A 16,675-nucleotide genomic window follows, 5' to 3' on the forward strand; every position below is an offset into this window, starting at 1 on the left:
GAGCATGGCCTTGCCATGCAGGCTCAGCCACCAGAGGACCAGGACGTAGAAAAGGAGCTGAGGAAATGCATCTTGGAACAGGAAACTCAAGGGGTCCAGGGTTGCCAGCCTGAGATCCATGCCCACTTCCCTCTCCTAGCCTCTGCGGCTCTCCCCATATGTGTCCCATATGTGTCCCTCCTGAGGACAGCTCTGCCTTCCACCAGGTCCAGTGTTCTGAGTGGCAGGACCCTCCCCCTACTGCCCATCAGGGCCTGGGGCTGGGATTTGAGGGGCCAGAATAACCTCACTGCCCTCAAACAATCTTCCGAGGGCAGGGACAGAGGGGGAACAAGGGCTCGTAAGCTACTTCCAGTCCTTTGCAAGCATGTGGATCCTCTTTGATCCATGTCAGTGTCCCCTGTCTGCACAGCAGGCTCACACATCCTCATCAGTCTTTGCCTCCCCTTGGCGCGTAGCCAAGCAGCTTTTCAGTCAAGCCCTTCAGCCAATGAGGAGTTTGCGGCGTGGCACGCACTTGGCAGTCCCAATCACTCACGCCTTGTTTATTCTCACCGATGCTCGCGCTTATCATATTGTGTGTGTTTCAACCACTCTGCGAATGTCATCTGTCCAGAAAGAGGAAGCGGTTGTTTATTTCTTACTGTGCCAGGAGAGAGAGCTCAGTTACAGATTGTTAACGATATGTTGAAAGGAGAGGACAGGTAACTCAGACACAGAGAGTGGAGCGTGTGCGTGACTGACCTTGGGCCCCACCTGTCACGGACTGCGGGAGGACATGGCAACGTTGGCACTGGGTGGAAGTGGAGGCTGGGGGGAGAGAGGGGGAGGGGAATGGCTTTGTTGATCTGCAAGCCCATTGTTTCACCTAGATTATACGTTTTTGGGGGTGCTTGGGAGCGGCTGGTGGGGGTTATGCTAGGCAAGTCCCTGTCCCCTGGTCTCCTAAGGCACCGTTTCTGATGGTGCCTGGTAGCCGCTGAGACAGGACCCTCAGCTGCCTGGCGCTGGGTTCTCTGTCCAGGGTCCTGAAGTGCAGCCCACTGGGGGTTACGCAGACCCCACACTCCAGGGGTTACACAGATACCCAAGGCTTTCAGTTACCTGGAGCTGGGGGGGTCTTTGCTTCAGGTTTCATCTGAGCAGTGTGTGGAAGAGCAGCTTCTTCCATGGAAAAATTAGGGACACTCGGGAAGAGTCTTTTCTTCATTAAGTTTGTCTTTGTTCCAAAGAGTGAATAGCGTCAGTCTTTGCTCAACGAACTGCCTTAATTTTTTTTAAAAAGATTTATTTATTTATGCATACAAGAATTGGGGTACAGGCCAGAGGTGTGGGGGGTGAGAGGATTCATCAGATAGAGTGGGGAACAGAACAGGCAGATTGCTGAAATACACTGCTGAGGGGAGCAGCGGGCGAGACAGACGAGGTCTGCTGCGCCCTGTGGGTAGCTCCCTGGTCAGGGATCGAACTCGTGCTGCAGAGGCTGCAGACAGCTTCATACTGCTGAGCTCAACCCCTTGCACCACCAGGGAGGCCCTGAACTGCCTTAAATTTAATTGTCAGGAACACAGGACTTTAGCAAGCTCAGGCTTCACATGTGATCTCTTGTTTGGTTCCCACAAAGCATGTGTTTCCAAAGAGGGCAATTGCAGTCAGATTGGCTTTGCAGACAAGAGTGGCCAAGAGGTCAGGAGACTCCCGTCCCAGGCTCTGCCCAGCAGGGCTTTCTCTCCAGCCGGCCAGCCTTCACGTGGGCCAGCTTTGGCAACAGCTTGTACTCCACTCCTCTCTGGTCTGCAGGACTGCTCCGAGGACAGACCCCAGGCTGTGGGGACAGTGCCGGTGGCCGGTCACAGCCACAGGGACTGTGAACTGGATGAGCACGTCCTTGTCCGACTCCATCAGGGGGGCAGGGAGCCTCTAGGAAGTGTCTCCTCCGCCCCACTCCTGGCCAAATCTGGTGTGACTCATTTGCTCTAGAAAAGGAATATAAATAAGCACCATTGCACCTTGACAAGTTGACAGGATTGACAAGCAGAGTAAATTCCCGTATCTGAGACTCTGAGGAGGAGAGGTGATTTAGCAGAACCAGCTGCCATCACCAGAAGAAAATAATTAAGGAAGCCCGGCAGTGTGGAGGGAAATGGAGGGTGCAGTGGGCCCCTTCCGCTGAAGGGATCTGTGATCACTGACTGCAGGGAAAACCCACCTGAGCCAGGGAGAAATGAGCTCTGGATGCTCATGCCAGGGGCGGGCGCCGTAAGGATGGTGTGGGGAAGAGCAGAGGGTGGCTGGCAGGAGGGAAGTCGGCTCTGGGGCTGAGAGGGGTACCCAGACGAGGGCTCAGGGCCCCCACTGCTCACAGCCATGCAATATGTTCTACGCAAACTCTCCCTTCAGCCTCCATGGGAGCCTGTCTCAAAGCTTCCCCCCAGCATGGCCTCACATGTGGACACAGGCTTGGGGGTGACTGGAATGGTGTGCACACGCTGCTTTTTTGTCCAAGCAGGCCACACTCTGCCCCCAGCCCAAAGGGGTCAAATAACAGTATCGCTCAGAAGAAAGACACCGTGGTCCGCCTTCATTTACACTTTTCTTTGGACTCAAGGGAGGACTGAGAAGGGTCAAGGAATTGAAATGTTCCAGGCCAGGGGTGACCTCACGCCCCCTAATGCTTGCCGATGAATGAAGGAGATACGTGAGCCCGTCTCAGGGGGATCCTGAGGCCAGAGTCATAGCAGTGGCTGAAGTTGTAAAATGACGCCCAGGGGAAGCTGGAGGAGCCCCTGGGTTGGGGACAGAGGACCCGGATGTCCTCTCACGGGCTGGGCTCCAGCCACTTGATCTGCCTAGTCCACAGAGCTAAGGACTGGGATTCCAGAACCCCCACCCCGGTCAATGCAGGTGGCACTCTTTCAGGCGTGGTCAGACAGGTGCACCACCGTGCCAGCTGCAAATTCCAGCTCCCTGCTTATTGAAGGGGTGGCTGGTCCTGATTGTGGCTTTGGCTTCTGGCAAAGCCTTAGAGAGGAAATGTCCACTCACATGCCAGAGGAGCAGGCAGGCCCCAAATGCCTCAGCAACCAGCAGGGTTGGGGTAAGGAGGCCCAAACTCCTAAATAGGTTCCCCCAAAGGAAAGCCCACGTGTCCTCCCAGGATGTTCTGCCAAAGCAGACCAAATAGGGTAGAAAACAGAATCGTCTCCTCTGGCGTTTGTTACCCCAGCCCAGGGAAAGAGCAGGGGTGGGGGGGGGGTGACATTTCATGTGTGCCTATGATCCCTGATCTCGTGCCATCTTCCCCCGTAAATCTCCTTGGACACGCACTCCGTGCCCGGCTCCTGTGGCCCTTGGAAGGAGAACAGGATGAGCCGGTTGTGGGCAGCTCACCCCCAAATCCCCAGGACCATCTCAGAAGGCCAAAACCCAGAGGAAGATGCCCAGGTTAGGGTACTTCCTGGCGCAAGTCAGAAGACCCTCGCTGGAGGGTAAGGAGTATGTCCCACTCGCAGGCCTGGTGAGCAAGGTGTGGGCAGGAGTGTTTCCTGTTTTGAGCACAGAATGTCCACATGGACTTGACCAGGGCAGGGCCCATGGGGACACAGGGGGAGGGCAGAGCCTTTGGAAGGATTCTTTCCTCCTAAGGACTGTGAATGGGTAGGTGGGCACACCTTCCATTGGCATCAGGAGGTGAGCACAGAGAAGTGGGCACCGAATGGGAGCCAGTGGGACCTCGTCTTCAACTGTACTTCCCATGTGGGTGAGGGCAGAGGTCGTTTTTCAGCACGGGCCTGCTCCTGCCTGCTCCCTGAACTGCCTCCTCACAGAGCCCACCCAGGCACCCTCCAGCTGGGCACCCACAGTCGGGAGCCCATAAGCAGGTTCTGGAGGGGGTTTGGTCCATTCACCGTTAATACTGTTCTCTCTTGCTTTTCAGGGATAAAGTTCAACCTCAGGCCACAAGAGCCGCACAATGTGAGTTCTGAGAATCAGATAAATCACAGCAGGGCAGCCAGGGGAAAGCTGGGGAGGGCAGGGGAGAAAATCCCCAGCTCACCGCCAAGTCATGCTTGGAAAGAAAAATGTGTCCAGTCCTTCTCAGGCGCCTTGGGAACAAGGCCCAGCCTGCAGCCCCATGAATTTCCCTATCCCAAAGGATGTTGGCTTTGGAGGGTGCGAACAGAGGCGGTGTCTGTGAGGCCAACTCCTCAGGCCCCAGCTCAGGCCGAGTTCCTGGGAGGCCAGTGCCATCTTGTGGCGGACATGCCACGTGGGCCTCGGGTGCTGCCCTCCTGGCAAAGCCCTGGCAGGTGGCTGCAGCGCTGACGCCTAGGCCAGAGGAGTCACCTCCTTCCCGGTCTACCTGTCTCCCTCCTCCTGAACCCCAGAATCCCTGGATCCCAGAGAGTGCAGGAGACCGTGGGACCCTCAGTGCCCAACTTCTGTCCACCCTGGTAACCATTTCTCATTTCCCCCCAGCGCCTCCCAGCAGGCAGCTCCCAGCATGGCGACTTGAAGGCACCCACGGAGAGGATCACTCCAGACTTGTCCAGCCGGTCCCCCCGGGGCCTCGACCAGCGGGTGCCTGACCGGCCACCAGCCCACGTCCCCAAAGGGGCGCCCCTGCGATCCCGGCAGCGCCGCCGACGGCTGCTTATCAAGAAAATGCCCGCAGCAGCCATCGCAGTCAACGGCTCGGCGCGCACCTTTGTGCGCCCGGGCCCCTGGGCCCTGGACGGCCGCTGGGCCGGGCTGCACCAGAGCCAGCAGGAGCGCAAGCGGCTGATGCGGGAGGCCTGTGCCAAGTACCGCGCGAGCAGCAGCCGCAGGGCCGTCACGCCCCGCCACGTGTCGCGCATCTTCGTGGAGGACCGGCACCGCGTGCTCTACTGCGAGGTGCCCAAGGCGGGCTGCTCCAACTGGAAGCGGGTGCTCATGGTGCTGGCCGGGCTGGCCTCGTCCACCGCCGACATCCAGCACAACACCGTGCACTACGGCAGCGCGCTCAAGCGGCTGGACACCTTCGACCGCCAGGGCATCCTGCACCGGCTCAGCACCTACACCAAGATGCTGTTCGTGCGCGAGCCCTTCGAGAGGCTGGTGTCCGCCTTCCGCGACAAGTTCGAGCACCCCAATAGCTACTACCACCCCGTGTTCGGCAAGGCCATCCTGGCCCGGTACCGGGCCAACGCCTCTCGGGAGGCCCTGCGGACGGGCTCGGGCGTGCGGTTCCCCGAGTTCGTCCAGTACCTGCTGGACGTGCACCGGCCCGTGGGCATGGACATCCACTGGGACCACGTCAGTCGGCTCTGCAGCCCCTGCCTCATCGACTATGACTTTGTGGGCAAGTTTGAGAGCATGGAGGACGATGCCAACTTCTTCCTGAGCCTCATCCACGCGCCGCGGAACCTGACCTTCCCGCGCTTCAAGGACCGGCACTCGCAGGAGGCGCGCACCACGGCGCGCATCACGCACCAGTACTTCGCCCAGCTCTCCGCCCTGCAGCGGCAGCGCGCCTACGACTTCTACTACATGGACTACTTGATGTTCAACTACTCCAAGCCCTTTGCAGATCTGTACTGAGGGGGCCAGGGGACAGCTGGGGGGCGTCGCGCTCTCCCCGGCTCCTCACCCGGAGCAGCGCGCACTGAGGGCGGGAGGAACCATGGCTGCTGGTGGCGCACAGCCAGGTGGGGGACAGAGGCCCGGGCCCCGGATGGGGATGCTTGTCCCTGGTCCCCGACGCCGCTCCTGGCTCTTTGACTGAGGAAGACGCTGGGGGTGAGGTCGATACCCCAGGAGCCCCAGCTACCCACACCCAGCTCAGCCAAAAGTCAGGGTGACCAGGGACAGCTGAGGCCCAGTGGGCAGGGATTGCCTGCAGTCCCGCAGCCATTGCCTTGGACCAAACCACGTGGTTTGCAGCTTTTCTACGACCCCTGGGGGAGGCACCCTGGGAACGGGTTCCAAATAAAGCACATGGTTTCCAGAGCAGCAGTGTCTACGCCATGCTGGTGCGGGAACACTTTCCGGGATACCTGGGGCTCCTCCCTGCTCTCCTAAGCCACACAGGCCCCATTGCTGGAGGCCTGGGTGGGATTGGCCTGGGTATGAGGGAGCAGAAGACCTGGCAGCTCCCATGGGGAGCCAGCTGCAGCCCCCAGAACTTGGGCAGCAGAAGCCGGGTCTCCATCAACTGGTGCATTCCAAGGAAAGGTGGACTTACCTACCCATTGGGGTCCCTTCTTGTCAGGATACTTTGTGGGGATCCTAGAGAATGCTAGAACAGTGATAGTGTTGTAGAGCAACCTAGCTCTCTGGGCAAGCTGCCCAGGGGTCCCTGAGGCACTGTACCTGGGTCCTGGTGGGGGGCGATGTTTCTGGACTGGAGTGACACCAACTTTTGCTTTCTGAGCCTCTGGGATAGGCAAGGCTTTGGCCTGAAGGGCTTATTTGCAGATCCTGACCCTGGTTTGACCCTGACCTTGACTCCTGGCTCCATTTGCATAAGACCACTCAACTGTCAGCATTGCCCAGCCCCTCCAAACAGGGGTGGGGGAACTGGAGAGGAAACTTTTCCCAAGGGCAGGCATTTTCACACACACACACACACACACACACACACACACAAAATGGTTCTGAAATGGCAAAATCAAGGCAGGGCGATTCTTGAAAAATCTGAGAACGTGTTTGTTGGAGCTGCAGGTGTGGGCGTGACTGGGCTGTTGGGGTCTTGTGTGTATTGGGACGTGCTTGCCTGTTTGTAGGGACCCATCTGCTGACGGCTTTGGGTCTGGGTCTGCTAGGAGCCCAGTGAGCCCCCTGATCCCCCTGTGGAATCTTCCAGGAGCTTGTCCTCAGTCATCCCACTTGCTAGAGACACGCTGCCAAGCCCCGAGGAGAGACCCCACTGGCCTCCAAGGTGGTCACTTGGAGGGATCCCAAGGAGGTGCTGCTGTTCCCAGCCAGGCTCGCCCCTCTCTTTCTGCCTCCACTGCAGAGTCTAGAAACTTATAAAGGTGGAACGAGACAGTGGGGCTGCCCCCTGCCTGCTTGGCCACAGGCATGCACCTCACCTGAGCAGGTGAGGCCTTCCCTGGGGTTCCAGCTGAGAGGCCTGGACAGTCTGACAGAAGGAACTGGAGGGGTGGGGGGATGCAGTGGTCAGGCGGGCCCGCGGGTGTGGAAGGCGAGAAGGCAGATGCAAGCCCACCCACACCTGGCGAGTGTTGGGGGTGGGGCTGGCTAATGATGCTGAAAACAGCTGCCCCTGGGTCTCATGGGTGAGGGCGTGCCCAGCAGGAAGTGTCTGTGCGGAGGCATTTGGTGAAGCCACAGGCCGCGTCCCCACCGTCTGCTCAGCAAGGGGGAGACACTTGGAGGCCCAGCTGAGGCTGCTTGCAGGGTGCCTTCACCCACTGGAGGACCCAAGTAGAGGTAGGGGACCTGATACGACCCCAGGAGCTAAGCAGGCCCATCAAGTTGGGGGAATAACCACCAGACCCCCACAGCCTTCCCCTTTTCATCCCACAAATGGGGGTATTATCTCCAGGCATCTGTTGCGCCTCCTCCAGGCTCTGCCCTCAGGGTGACTGAGACCTCCCAGGCAGGACCTGGCTTTCTGAGTGGTGAGGAGAGCAGACATTCCCCCAGCCCAGAGTCCTCCCTGCGGCTGTGAGCATGAGGCCTGGAGGCCCTGGGGCGCAGAGGCATGCAACCAGCCAGGTGCTGGGTGTGCGATTCACACACCTGTGGCCTCTGAGAGCTGGCAAATGCCCCTCAGGCCTGGCCACTGTCCCCACAGCCTGGCCACCCACCCAGGGGCCCAGGAAAGAGGTGGGCAGCCAGTGGAGGGAGGGGCAGCTCCCCAGCAACCCCCTCCCCACCTGCCTGTGCCCCTCGAGTGACCCCAGGAGAGCCCTGAGCTCCGGGGTGTTCTCGCCACCCTCCCAACCTCCTCATCGCCCTTTCCTCTCTGGGATGCACCCAAGACAAAGAAAGGAATCTCCTCCCAGCCTCTCCCCTCACATCACCCAAATTTGGTGGGACCCAGAGCTGGGCACAAGGGCCTCAGTGCTGACCCAGGGGCCCAGGGATGGACAGGGCGGTGGCCAGTTGCAGGAAGCTGTGTTCTGGGGCTGAGCAGGGCTAATGGCCCCGTGCTGGTGGGGCAGTGGCCCTGTGTGAGGAATAAGCAGGTGTCCTGGGGTGGGGGTACAGCACCCTCAGGGGGAGGCTGGGGAGGGCAAAAGGAGTTATGGCCCCTCCCTGGCAGGCCTGATGGTGAAGCCTGTACCCCTTCCCTGCACCTTCTCCCCAATTCTTCATGCTGCCCAGAAAGGCTGCTTGTAGGAGTCCCAGAGGTGCGATGGCACTGCAAAGCGGCCAGGGGTCTGGGCTGGCTGAGGCCATCCGGGAACAGATGCTCTGTCACCTCTGGAGTCGGCTGTAGGGTTGCTCCCAAGAGCACTTGAAGCCAGGGGTCAGAGGCCAGTCATTCCAAGAGTCATTCCAAACCAGGGGCTTGGGGTGTGCGAGCCACCCTAAGGTGGTGCCCTGCGGACCTCTCCCTCTACACGGTCTCCCAGCAGCCCTGATCATGCCGTTCTCGCCTGCTGTGCAGGCGAGGACACGGAGGCACAGAGGGGCTTGTCCAGAGCCACACAGCGGCAGGACCTGGAGCTGGGGTCCCACCCAGGCCATTGGGCTAAGAGCCGGCTTTTAGACCTAGCACCCCAGCCGTCTGTGAGGGTCCACTGAGGGCGGAGGGTGGCCTGCGTCCCCTGGCAGAGACAGCACTTGGCCACCAGGGGGAGCTACCTCTTCGCTCCTGAGCAGAGGCCTGGGCATCCCCGGCCTGCCCACTAGGTGGCAGCAAAACCCCAACTTCAGCTCCAGGCTGGTGGATCATTTTCCCCACCCCCCCTCCACCCCCCACCCCCAGGCCCATAAGAGACTGAGGTCACCTTCCCTCTCCAGTTGGCGGGGTCTTCTGCCCTCTCTCCCTCAAAGCCATGGGGCCTGCAGGGCCAAATGCTGTCTCACAAGAAATCCCCGAGTTCACGCTTGAATCCCTGGGCTCCAGAGAACCCCCTGCTCTAACACCAAACCCCCACACAGACTGAGCAACACTCATTTCTCACCTGGGTCTCACGGAGCCCAGGAATCCTTCACCGGCAGAGGGTTTCTGTCTGGAGTTCAGAAGGTCCAGCGTCTGCAGGAGTGTCTGGGGAACTCCCATCACCTCTGCTGGCTCCATCTACTCCCCTTTCTGGCAAGCTTAGACTTGGGGTGCATCCTGGCATGCTCTACAGCTTGGTGCATTGCTCCTTCCATCCGCTGGCAAAGCCCCTTCCAGCCTGCCCTGTGGCTGCAGGGAAAGGCCCACTCTGGTCTCCTCACCCTCATGAGCATAAACCACACAGGGGGCACCTCACAGGAACCTGGTTCTCCCCGATGATGACATCAGGTGTGCCTGTACCCACAAACTCGCACACTCACCTCACAAGTGCACATGCACACACACCAGGGAACCCACACCAGTGCACATGCACACAGCCCAGGCACACTTGACCACAGACACACACACACACACACACACAGAGCTGGTGGGTGCCTCTCGCTGCAGTGAGTCATGGGAAGGGCTAGGAAGCTTCTCGCTGACTTGAACTGCACGCTCCTCTGCATGAACCCCTGCTCCCCATCTCTCCTCCCTGTCCTTTCAGAGGTCACCCTTCCGCTCACCACTGGGTACCCCGCTTTTTGTTACCTCTTCCCATCGATGAACTGTCTTCAAAGATTTGTTTATGTGTAAATATTTATCTATGCATACAAGAACTGGGGTACAGGCCAGATGCGCAGGAGGGTGAGAGGATCACCAGAGACAGAGTGGGGAACGGGACAGGCAGACTGACGAAATACACTGCTGAGGGGAGCAGCGGGTGAGTCAGGAGAGGTCTGCTGGGCCATGTGGGTAGCTCCCTGGCCAGGGATCGAACTCCCGCTGCAGAGGCTGCAGATAGCTTCATAGTGCTGTGCTTAACCCTTTGCGCCACCAGGGAGGCCCCTCTTCAAACATTAAAAAAAAAAAAAAGCCTGAGCCCACAGCCCCTCTGGTCCAGCCCCACTTCTGTCCTCTCCTTCCCAGCAAAATGAATCCCACCACCGCTGCCTCCACCCACCTCATACTCTCGACCCCACAAGGGCTGCCTCGAAGCCCCGCCACCCACCAGCACATCTCTCTGCAGCATCCACTGACTCCACAGACGCTCCCGTCTGCGCACCGGCTCAGCCAGTCTCACGAAGCTGCAGCCCCTCGTCCAGCCCCGACCTCATCCGCCACAGCCTGGCCCCAAGCTGCGGGCCACAAGTCCCAACTGAGCCCCATGTTTCCCCTATATCTCTTCCCCCTTTCGCATGTGTGGTTCTCTCGGCTCTTGGGTGCACCGATGCCATATGCTTCTCACCCTCCTCATGCCTCCATCTTGGCCCAAGCCTCTGTCCCGTCCCACTGGGGCAGCCGGAGTGAGCGGGGGCCTTTACTGCCTTACCTGGACTCTCAGCAGCTCGTGTATATTGGCTCATGTCATCCTCACCTCCCTACTTTTTACAGAGGAGGAAACTGAGGCACAGAGAGGCTCAGCTATGTGCCCCAGCTCACAGCTGTGAAGAGGATGTGGCAGGATCCAGCCCCTGCGACATGGCCCACTGCCTGCCAGGTACCTTCCTGCTGCTGGTGAAGCCGGGGCGGGGGTGGCCCCCGAGCCAGCTCCCCTGGGGCCTGCGTGGTTGAAGGGGGAAGGGACAGAGAAACAGTGGCCCAGGGTCCAGGGCAAGCAGGGGGACAGGAAGGGCCAAGGGGTAGAGGGGAGTTATGGGGGTGTTGTGGAGGAAGCGGGGGGTGAAATCCGTGACCTGGAGATGGTGTGGTCGCCTGCGGTGACAAGGCCAGACTGGCGGCCAGGATGAGCGGAGGCAGGGTCGCTGGAAGAATGACCTCGGACCTTCCAGACAAGTCGTGTCCCACAGACACACCCCAGCTTCCTCCTGGGCCCAAAGACGCCATCACCTGACTCCCCTGTTTGCACCCAGAGCTGTCAGGTGGCACAGCCTCCGCCCTCTCCATGACAGCAGGTGTCCCAGACCTGGCTCAGCTCTCCGCCCAGGCAGGGGGCAGCTGCCTTGGGGTGCAGAGTGCAGAAACAGCGGGTGAGGGCAGAACCCGGCTAGAGCACAGCCAGGGCAGCTCCGGGAGTGACCTGGGAACTTGGGGGGCATTTCCCGCGCCCCAGGAGGAGGAGCCAGCTGGGGAGCCCAGGACAGGGCCGCGAACTTGGGCCAGGAGGGAACGCGCCAGTCTCGCTCTCCAGCCGATGTGCTGAATTTTACTTTTCCTTTTATTTATTTCTTCTTCTTAAATCCTGTTTCTCTCCCTGAGGCAACTAATCTATTATTTAACATTGGATTGTGCGATTGAAACTCCCAGGCAAATTGAAAATTATTTGTGTTTGAGGTTTCAGGCAGCAGGCCGAGGCAACCATTTCTGGGAGATCCTGGGAACCGGGGTGAAGGAGAACCCCCAGCCCTGTCCCTTCTGGGGCTGGGCGAGCAGGGCGGGGGGCCGGGGCCAGGGCCCCGGCGGGCTCAGACCTGGCGCGCCCAGAGCCCGCAGCTCCGGGTCATCCATCTCCGCGTGGCATTTCACTCGGGAAGGGCGGTCTCCCACCAGCCCGAGTCCTCGCAGGCCGAGCAGGGCCATCCGTCACCCCAGCCCCGCACCCCCCTGGGGGGAGGCCTCGGTCACGGGAGAATTAATGACATGAGACAAGGGCTCGCCATCATTTTTCAGGGGGTCGGCGCTCTATTGAATGGCAACCAGGGGTGCAGCCTAATGGGGTCGGTGGCGTGAGCTGAGGTGCTGGGAGGTAAGCCAAGCGGCGGGGCTCAGGGTGGGCCTAAGGAGCCCTGGCCTGGGGAGCTCGGCCATGGGGCCTTCTCGATGCCAGCTGGGGACCCGAGGGCCGAGTGGGCCTGTGACCTCGGGGGCTGGCTCTGAGGACCCAGATCAGGTCTGTGCAGGGACAGCGGGCACAGACTCAGGAATGACCCCTGCTCGGCCACCTCAGCACACGCACAGTCATGTGGAACCTTGCAGGCCATGAGAGCAAGGCAGGCAGGCTGTCGGCAAGCCGCCACGTGACATTTCTGAGTGGTCCCAAGTGTCAGACACAGTGGACATGGCACAGGAGGAGCAGAGGAAGTGACCTGAGGATGGCACAGAGCCAGGCCCAGCAGCTGGGACACAGGGGAGCTAAGGGTAGCGCCCAGGATGGGGCCGAGGGGCCCTGGTCTGGGGACCACGGCCATGGGGCCTTCTGGATGCCAGCTGGGGACCCAAGGGCTGGGGTCCTAGTGGCTCTAGGACCCAGGGTTTTGTGGGGGGTTGCTGGAGCTTCCACCTTCTCTAGGAATACTGGGAGAGGCCAGGGGTCTCAAATACCCTCCTGGCCCAGCCTGCTTCAGCACTGCCACCAAGGCCAGTGGCTGCTCAGACTCTGAAGCTGCTCCCCTGTTTACTCCTAGTCCCTGCTCCCCTGTTTACTCCCAGCACTAGGGAGACTCCAGGGGGCCCAGCTGTCCCATCCGTCGACATCTGTCCTGCAGCAAGGCCAGACAGGGGGCCAGAATATGCATGGGATGTGTCCATTCATGGGAACAGGCTAACTCCCCAGCAGTGGGGAAGTGGATGGACAGTGTGACCTGCCCTTGCAGCCACATCCAGCTCCGCACCTAGTTAAGAAAGTAGCTGGTCCTTTTATTCACGCAACATACCGCCAGGGCCCCACCTATCACATGCCACGCGCGAGCTCGGTGAACAGAACACCCGAGCAAAGCCAGTCCCGTCCCTGCTCTGCAGAGCTCTGTCTGCCTGGGGGTGTGCAAAGGTAACACCCACAAGTGTTGACTTCCAGAGGGCTACAGTGGGACGACCTTGACAGAGAAGCCCTAGTTTCCCACGAGCAAGTGTTAATGGGGCCAAATCTGCTTAGGGCCAAAAAGAGATTCCATACAACTTCAAAAGGCCGCTCCTGGCTGGGAAAGAATTTGCAAGCTGACATTTCAGATGGGATGTCTGAGTTGATGCACCCCCAACATTGGAAATCCCCACATCGCTTGACCCTCTGAGCCTGCAGAAGTACAGCATTTTCCCCATGAAAGGCTGACACTCTCCTCCTGCTCCTTGAAGGCATGCAAGGGCTCTGCCCTAAAGACGGTTTGCACCCTTCACCCCCCCAGGATCTGTTCCCCCGTCTCTTGGCCACTAACCTGTAACTAGGGATCAAGCCATAACACAGGGGAGCTTCTGCTGTGAAACTGCGGGGCTCCATAAGGAAGGAGAATGCCCAGAGTCCCCAGGTGCAGGCAACAGCCAGGAGAGCATAGATGGGTCTGGCTTCGGAAGGTGTTTGGTTCAAGGTCAGACATGGCGGGGTTCAAGGGGGGGCACATGGCTGGAATAGGTAGGTGCACTTCTCAATGTGAGTTTGCTCCCCAGGGATACAGCATGCAACATCTTAGCAAGACCCCCAGGGGACAGTACAGAGTGCTGCTGGGATGGCTTCTAGAAACCAGGAGAAAATGACAGCCCTCTTTTCAGACATCTGGAAGGGAAGAGCATTGTTAGATGGTGGGCGAGGGCTATTAAGGTCTCTGCAAAGTGGGCATGCTAGAGTGAATGTTCTAGGTGAGGCCTGGAAAAAAAACAGTAGAGGACTATGTTCTTTGGAGGGTCTGGCAGATGTGCCACTTACCAAAGCTACAGGGAATGAGAGGAGACGGGGTCACTCAGAGGGTGGGTGCAACTAGTTTCTGCAGGCCAGGGCTACAGGAGCAGTAGTGCTTGTAGGCCCCTTACAGCAATGAGGACTAGAGAACCCCACAGAATGGGGGTCTAGGGGTGACATTAACCATCAGAAGCAAAGTGGGTGCAAATACCAGAATGAGTGGTTGACCTGCAGAGTTATGGAGGTGGCTAATAGAACGAGGTGTTCCTGGGGGGCAAAATAAGCACCAACAAATGCACTATGCAGTATGCACAATCCAAGAAATCAAGAATGGGTAATTAGGAGCCTGAGGTCAATCCGCCCCAGAGGGAGCCGTCCAGGCCCCAGGATGACCTGCAGCGCCCCAGCCGGGGTTTTTGGTAGTCATGGCCCCAGCCCTTCCGCAGGAGCTGCTCTCAGCTAAGAGGTGACCAAACAATTCTCGGAGCTGAGACAGGGTCTGCATTGCTATTGACGCTTTCAGATCCGCTGTGTCAGGAGGACGTCCACTAGATGGTGCCTGGGGTCAAGCAAGAAATGACAGCCAGGCTCGGGTCTGGCTTACAGTGGAGCCTCGGGATCCAGAGATACCCCGTGGCCTTTTCCCACCCCCTAAATGTACACCTGGAATTAGACACAGGAAGGAGCTGTCATGGCGTTGACTGCCTGGCCGAAAGGGCAAGAGCTTTTGCAGTGGAGCAGGCAAAGAGCAAGTCTCTGAAACTGCTGTCCACCCCATTCCAAGACTGGAAAAACAATGCAATATCACCTCCCAGGTCAGAGGTGAGGGTGGCAGATATCGGAGCTGCGTTTTCAAACCCAAAGCATCCAACAGTAGTGACCTACATCACAGCCTCGTGGAAGTGACCACTGTGGCTCCTGTCAAAACAAAACAGACCCCGGAGGATGGCAGCGGATGGCTGCAAACCCAGCTGTGGTACAAAATGTTTCCTTAGCAGCACAAATTCTCACGACCTCAGTGCATGGCATTTGGCCACCAATCAGGCAAATGTATTACTTCCCATCCCTGGGTGCAAAAAAAAGTTTGCATGCTTTTGGAATGGACAGCGGTGTTTATTTACCATCCTGCCCCAGAAATGTTACCTCTCCAACCCTCTGTCCAAAGACCTGGACTGACTGGACATGCTGGGATAGCATACGGGTCTACCATGTCAATAACCTCATGCTGATCAGAATGGGTGAGCAAGGAGTGATGAGCATGTGGTGGGCCTGAGCAAGCCCCACACACTCCTAAACAAACCCAGTGACACTCCAGGACCTGTCATGTCAGTAAGACACTTAGCAGCTGCAGTGGTCCAGGGCATGCCCGGATAGCCAAGGTCAAAGGCAAAGCATGGCTTCTTACACCTCCAAGAAGGAAGTACAGTGCTTGGTAGACTCTTTGGGTTCACATGTAGGAATACTCCAAACCACGTACTTGGAGACTTGAGAGCTGACAGCTCTGAGCTAGTCCAGAGAGGGAGAAGGTTTGTGCAGGTCCAGGCTGTGGGGCAAGCAGTGCTGACTTGGACTATATGGCCCAGGGGAGACTTTGGTTTCAGCAGTGTCAGTCTTGGGAAAAGACACTATGTCATTTTTAGCAAACCCCCAAAAGAAAATTATAGTACAGACTCCAGGTTCTGTCATAAGGTCATTCCATATGGAAAGCTGTAAATCTTTTGAAAAGCAATTCCTGGTATGCTATGGGCCCTGGTGTAGGCAGAGAACCTGTCCATGGACATGGGACACCAAGGGGAAATGCAACCATAACTGTCTGTCTTCATCCAGTTGAGCTGCTACAACAAAATCCCATATGCTAGGTAGTTTACAAATACCAGATGTTTATATCTCACAGTTCTGAAATAGGGGAGTCCAAGATCATGACCCCAGCATGGTTGGGTGAGGGCCCTCTTTCTGGTTCCCAGTCAACATCTTTGTGTGTCCTCACATAATGGAAGAGTCATGGGGTCTCTGGAGACTCTTTTCCAAGACACTATCGCCCTAATTCCTTTCATGAGGGCTCTACCCTTATGCCTTAAGCACCCCCTAAAGGCTGCACCTCTTAATACCATCATCTTTGGGGTTAGGATTTCAATGAATGGGGGGGAGGGCACATGTATTAGGCCCTAGCACTGTCCATGATGAGATGGACCCTTTCAGACCTACCAAGTCAGAAGGTAGGACCCAGCATCCATCAGAAGCTTGAAGGAATGCATCCAAAACCAGGTGTGACCAGGCGTGAGAGCAGACAGCTGGTGCCCTCACTCCCGCCATTCTTATACCCAGGTCTCTCTCTCTTGACTCACACCTCTGGCCACATGGGAGGGGTACAACTGGCTGATGAAGAAGGGAAAAGTCAGAGACTGCTTTATGGAAGAGTGGTTTTGGTATGTGGAGTACAGTGTTGTCTACATTGTACTCCCATTTGTGGGTGCCCTGGGGAAATGGAGGTAAAGCAAATCTCCCAACAGTAGAGTTTTGGGTGGCTTTGCTGATCACCCACTTTGGAGGACAGAGAGGTGGTCAGAAGGCCAGAAGAATGACTCGAAGGTAGGACAAGCCTCTTGAGGACTATTGCGTGGATGGGCTTGAGGCAGAGGGTGAAAGTCTGTCACGCATGTTCCTACTCATTGGAGAGCATCATGGGAAGAAGCATGAACAACCAAACCAACACAACAACTTGGCAAAGTGACAGAACTAGCTCCTCTCTGCTGCTGGCACAAGGCCTGTATGAGAGCAGTAGCCTTGGTGACAGGGATGGAGGTCTATCCATGTTGTGGCAGAGGGCAGAATGCCATCCTTTTTTAGGGCTGCATAGTAGTTCATTATGTCGCTCTACCATATCTTCTTTA

At 57.9% G+C, this 16,675-nt stretch overlaps 1 protein-coding gene across 2 annotated transcripts in view; it reads left to right on the forward strand.

Annotated features, from left to right (window-relative positions):
- The window catches only part of CHST8 (carbohydrate sulfotransferase 8), a gene marked incomplete at both ends in the record, with an annotated part of 56,195 nt that extends 50,612 nt beyond the window's left edge, over window positions 1-5,583 (forward strand). The window contains 2 exons of one of the 2 annotated variants that reach the window (XM_084257140.1): window positions 3,938-3,975; window positions 4,480-5,583. In XM_084257140.1, coding sequence (XP_084113266.1) covers window positions 3,938-3,975; window positions 4,480-5,583 — 1,142 coding nt within the window. The remainder of the gene's footprint in view (window positions 1-3,937; window positions 3,976-4,479) is intronic. The other variant, XM_084257141.1, reaches the window with a different exon arrangement.
- Between the last annotated feature and the right edge of the window lie 11,092 nt (window positions 5,584-16,675).

The sequence above is a fragment of the Talpa europaea genome, assembly GCF_964194135.1.
Source record: "Talpa europaea genome assembly, chromosome: 16".
In the NCBI taxonomy this organism is placed as follows: Eukaryota; Metazoa; Chordata; class Mammalia; order Eulipotyphla; family Talpidae; genus Talpa; species Talpa europaea.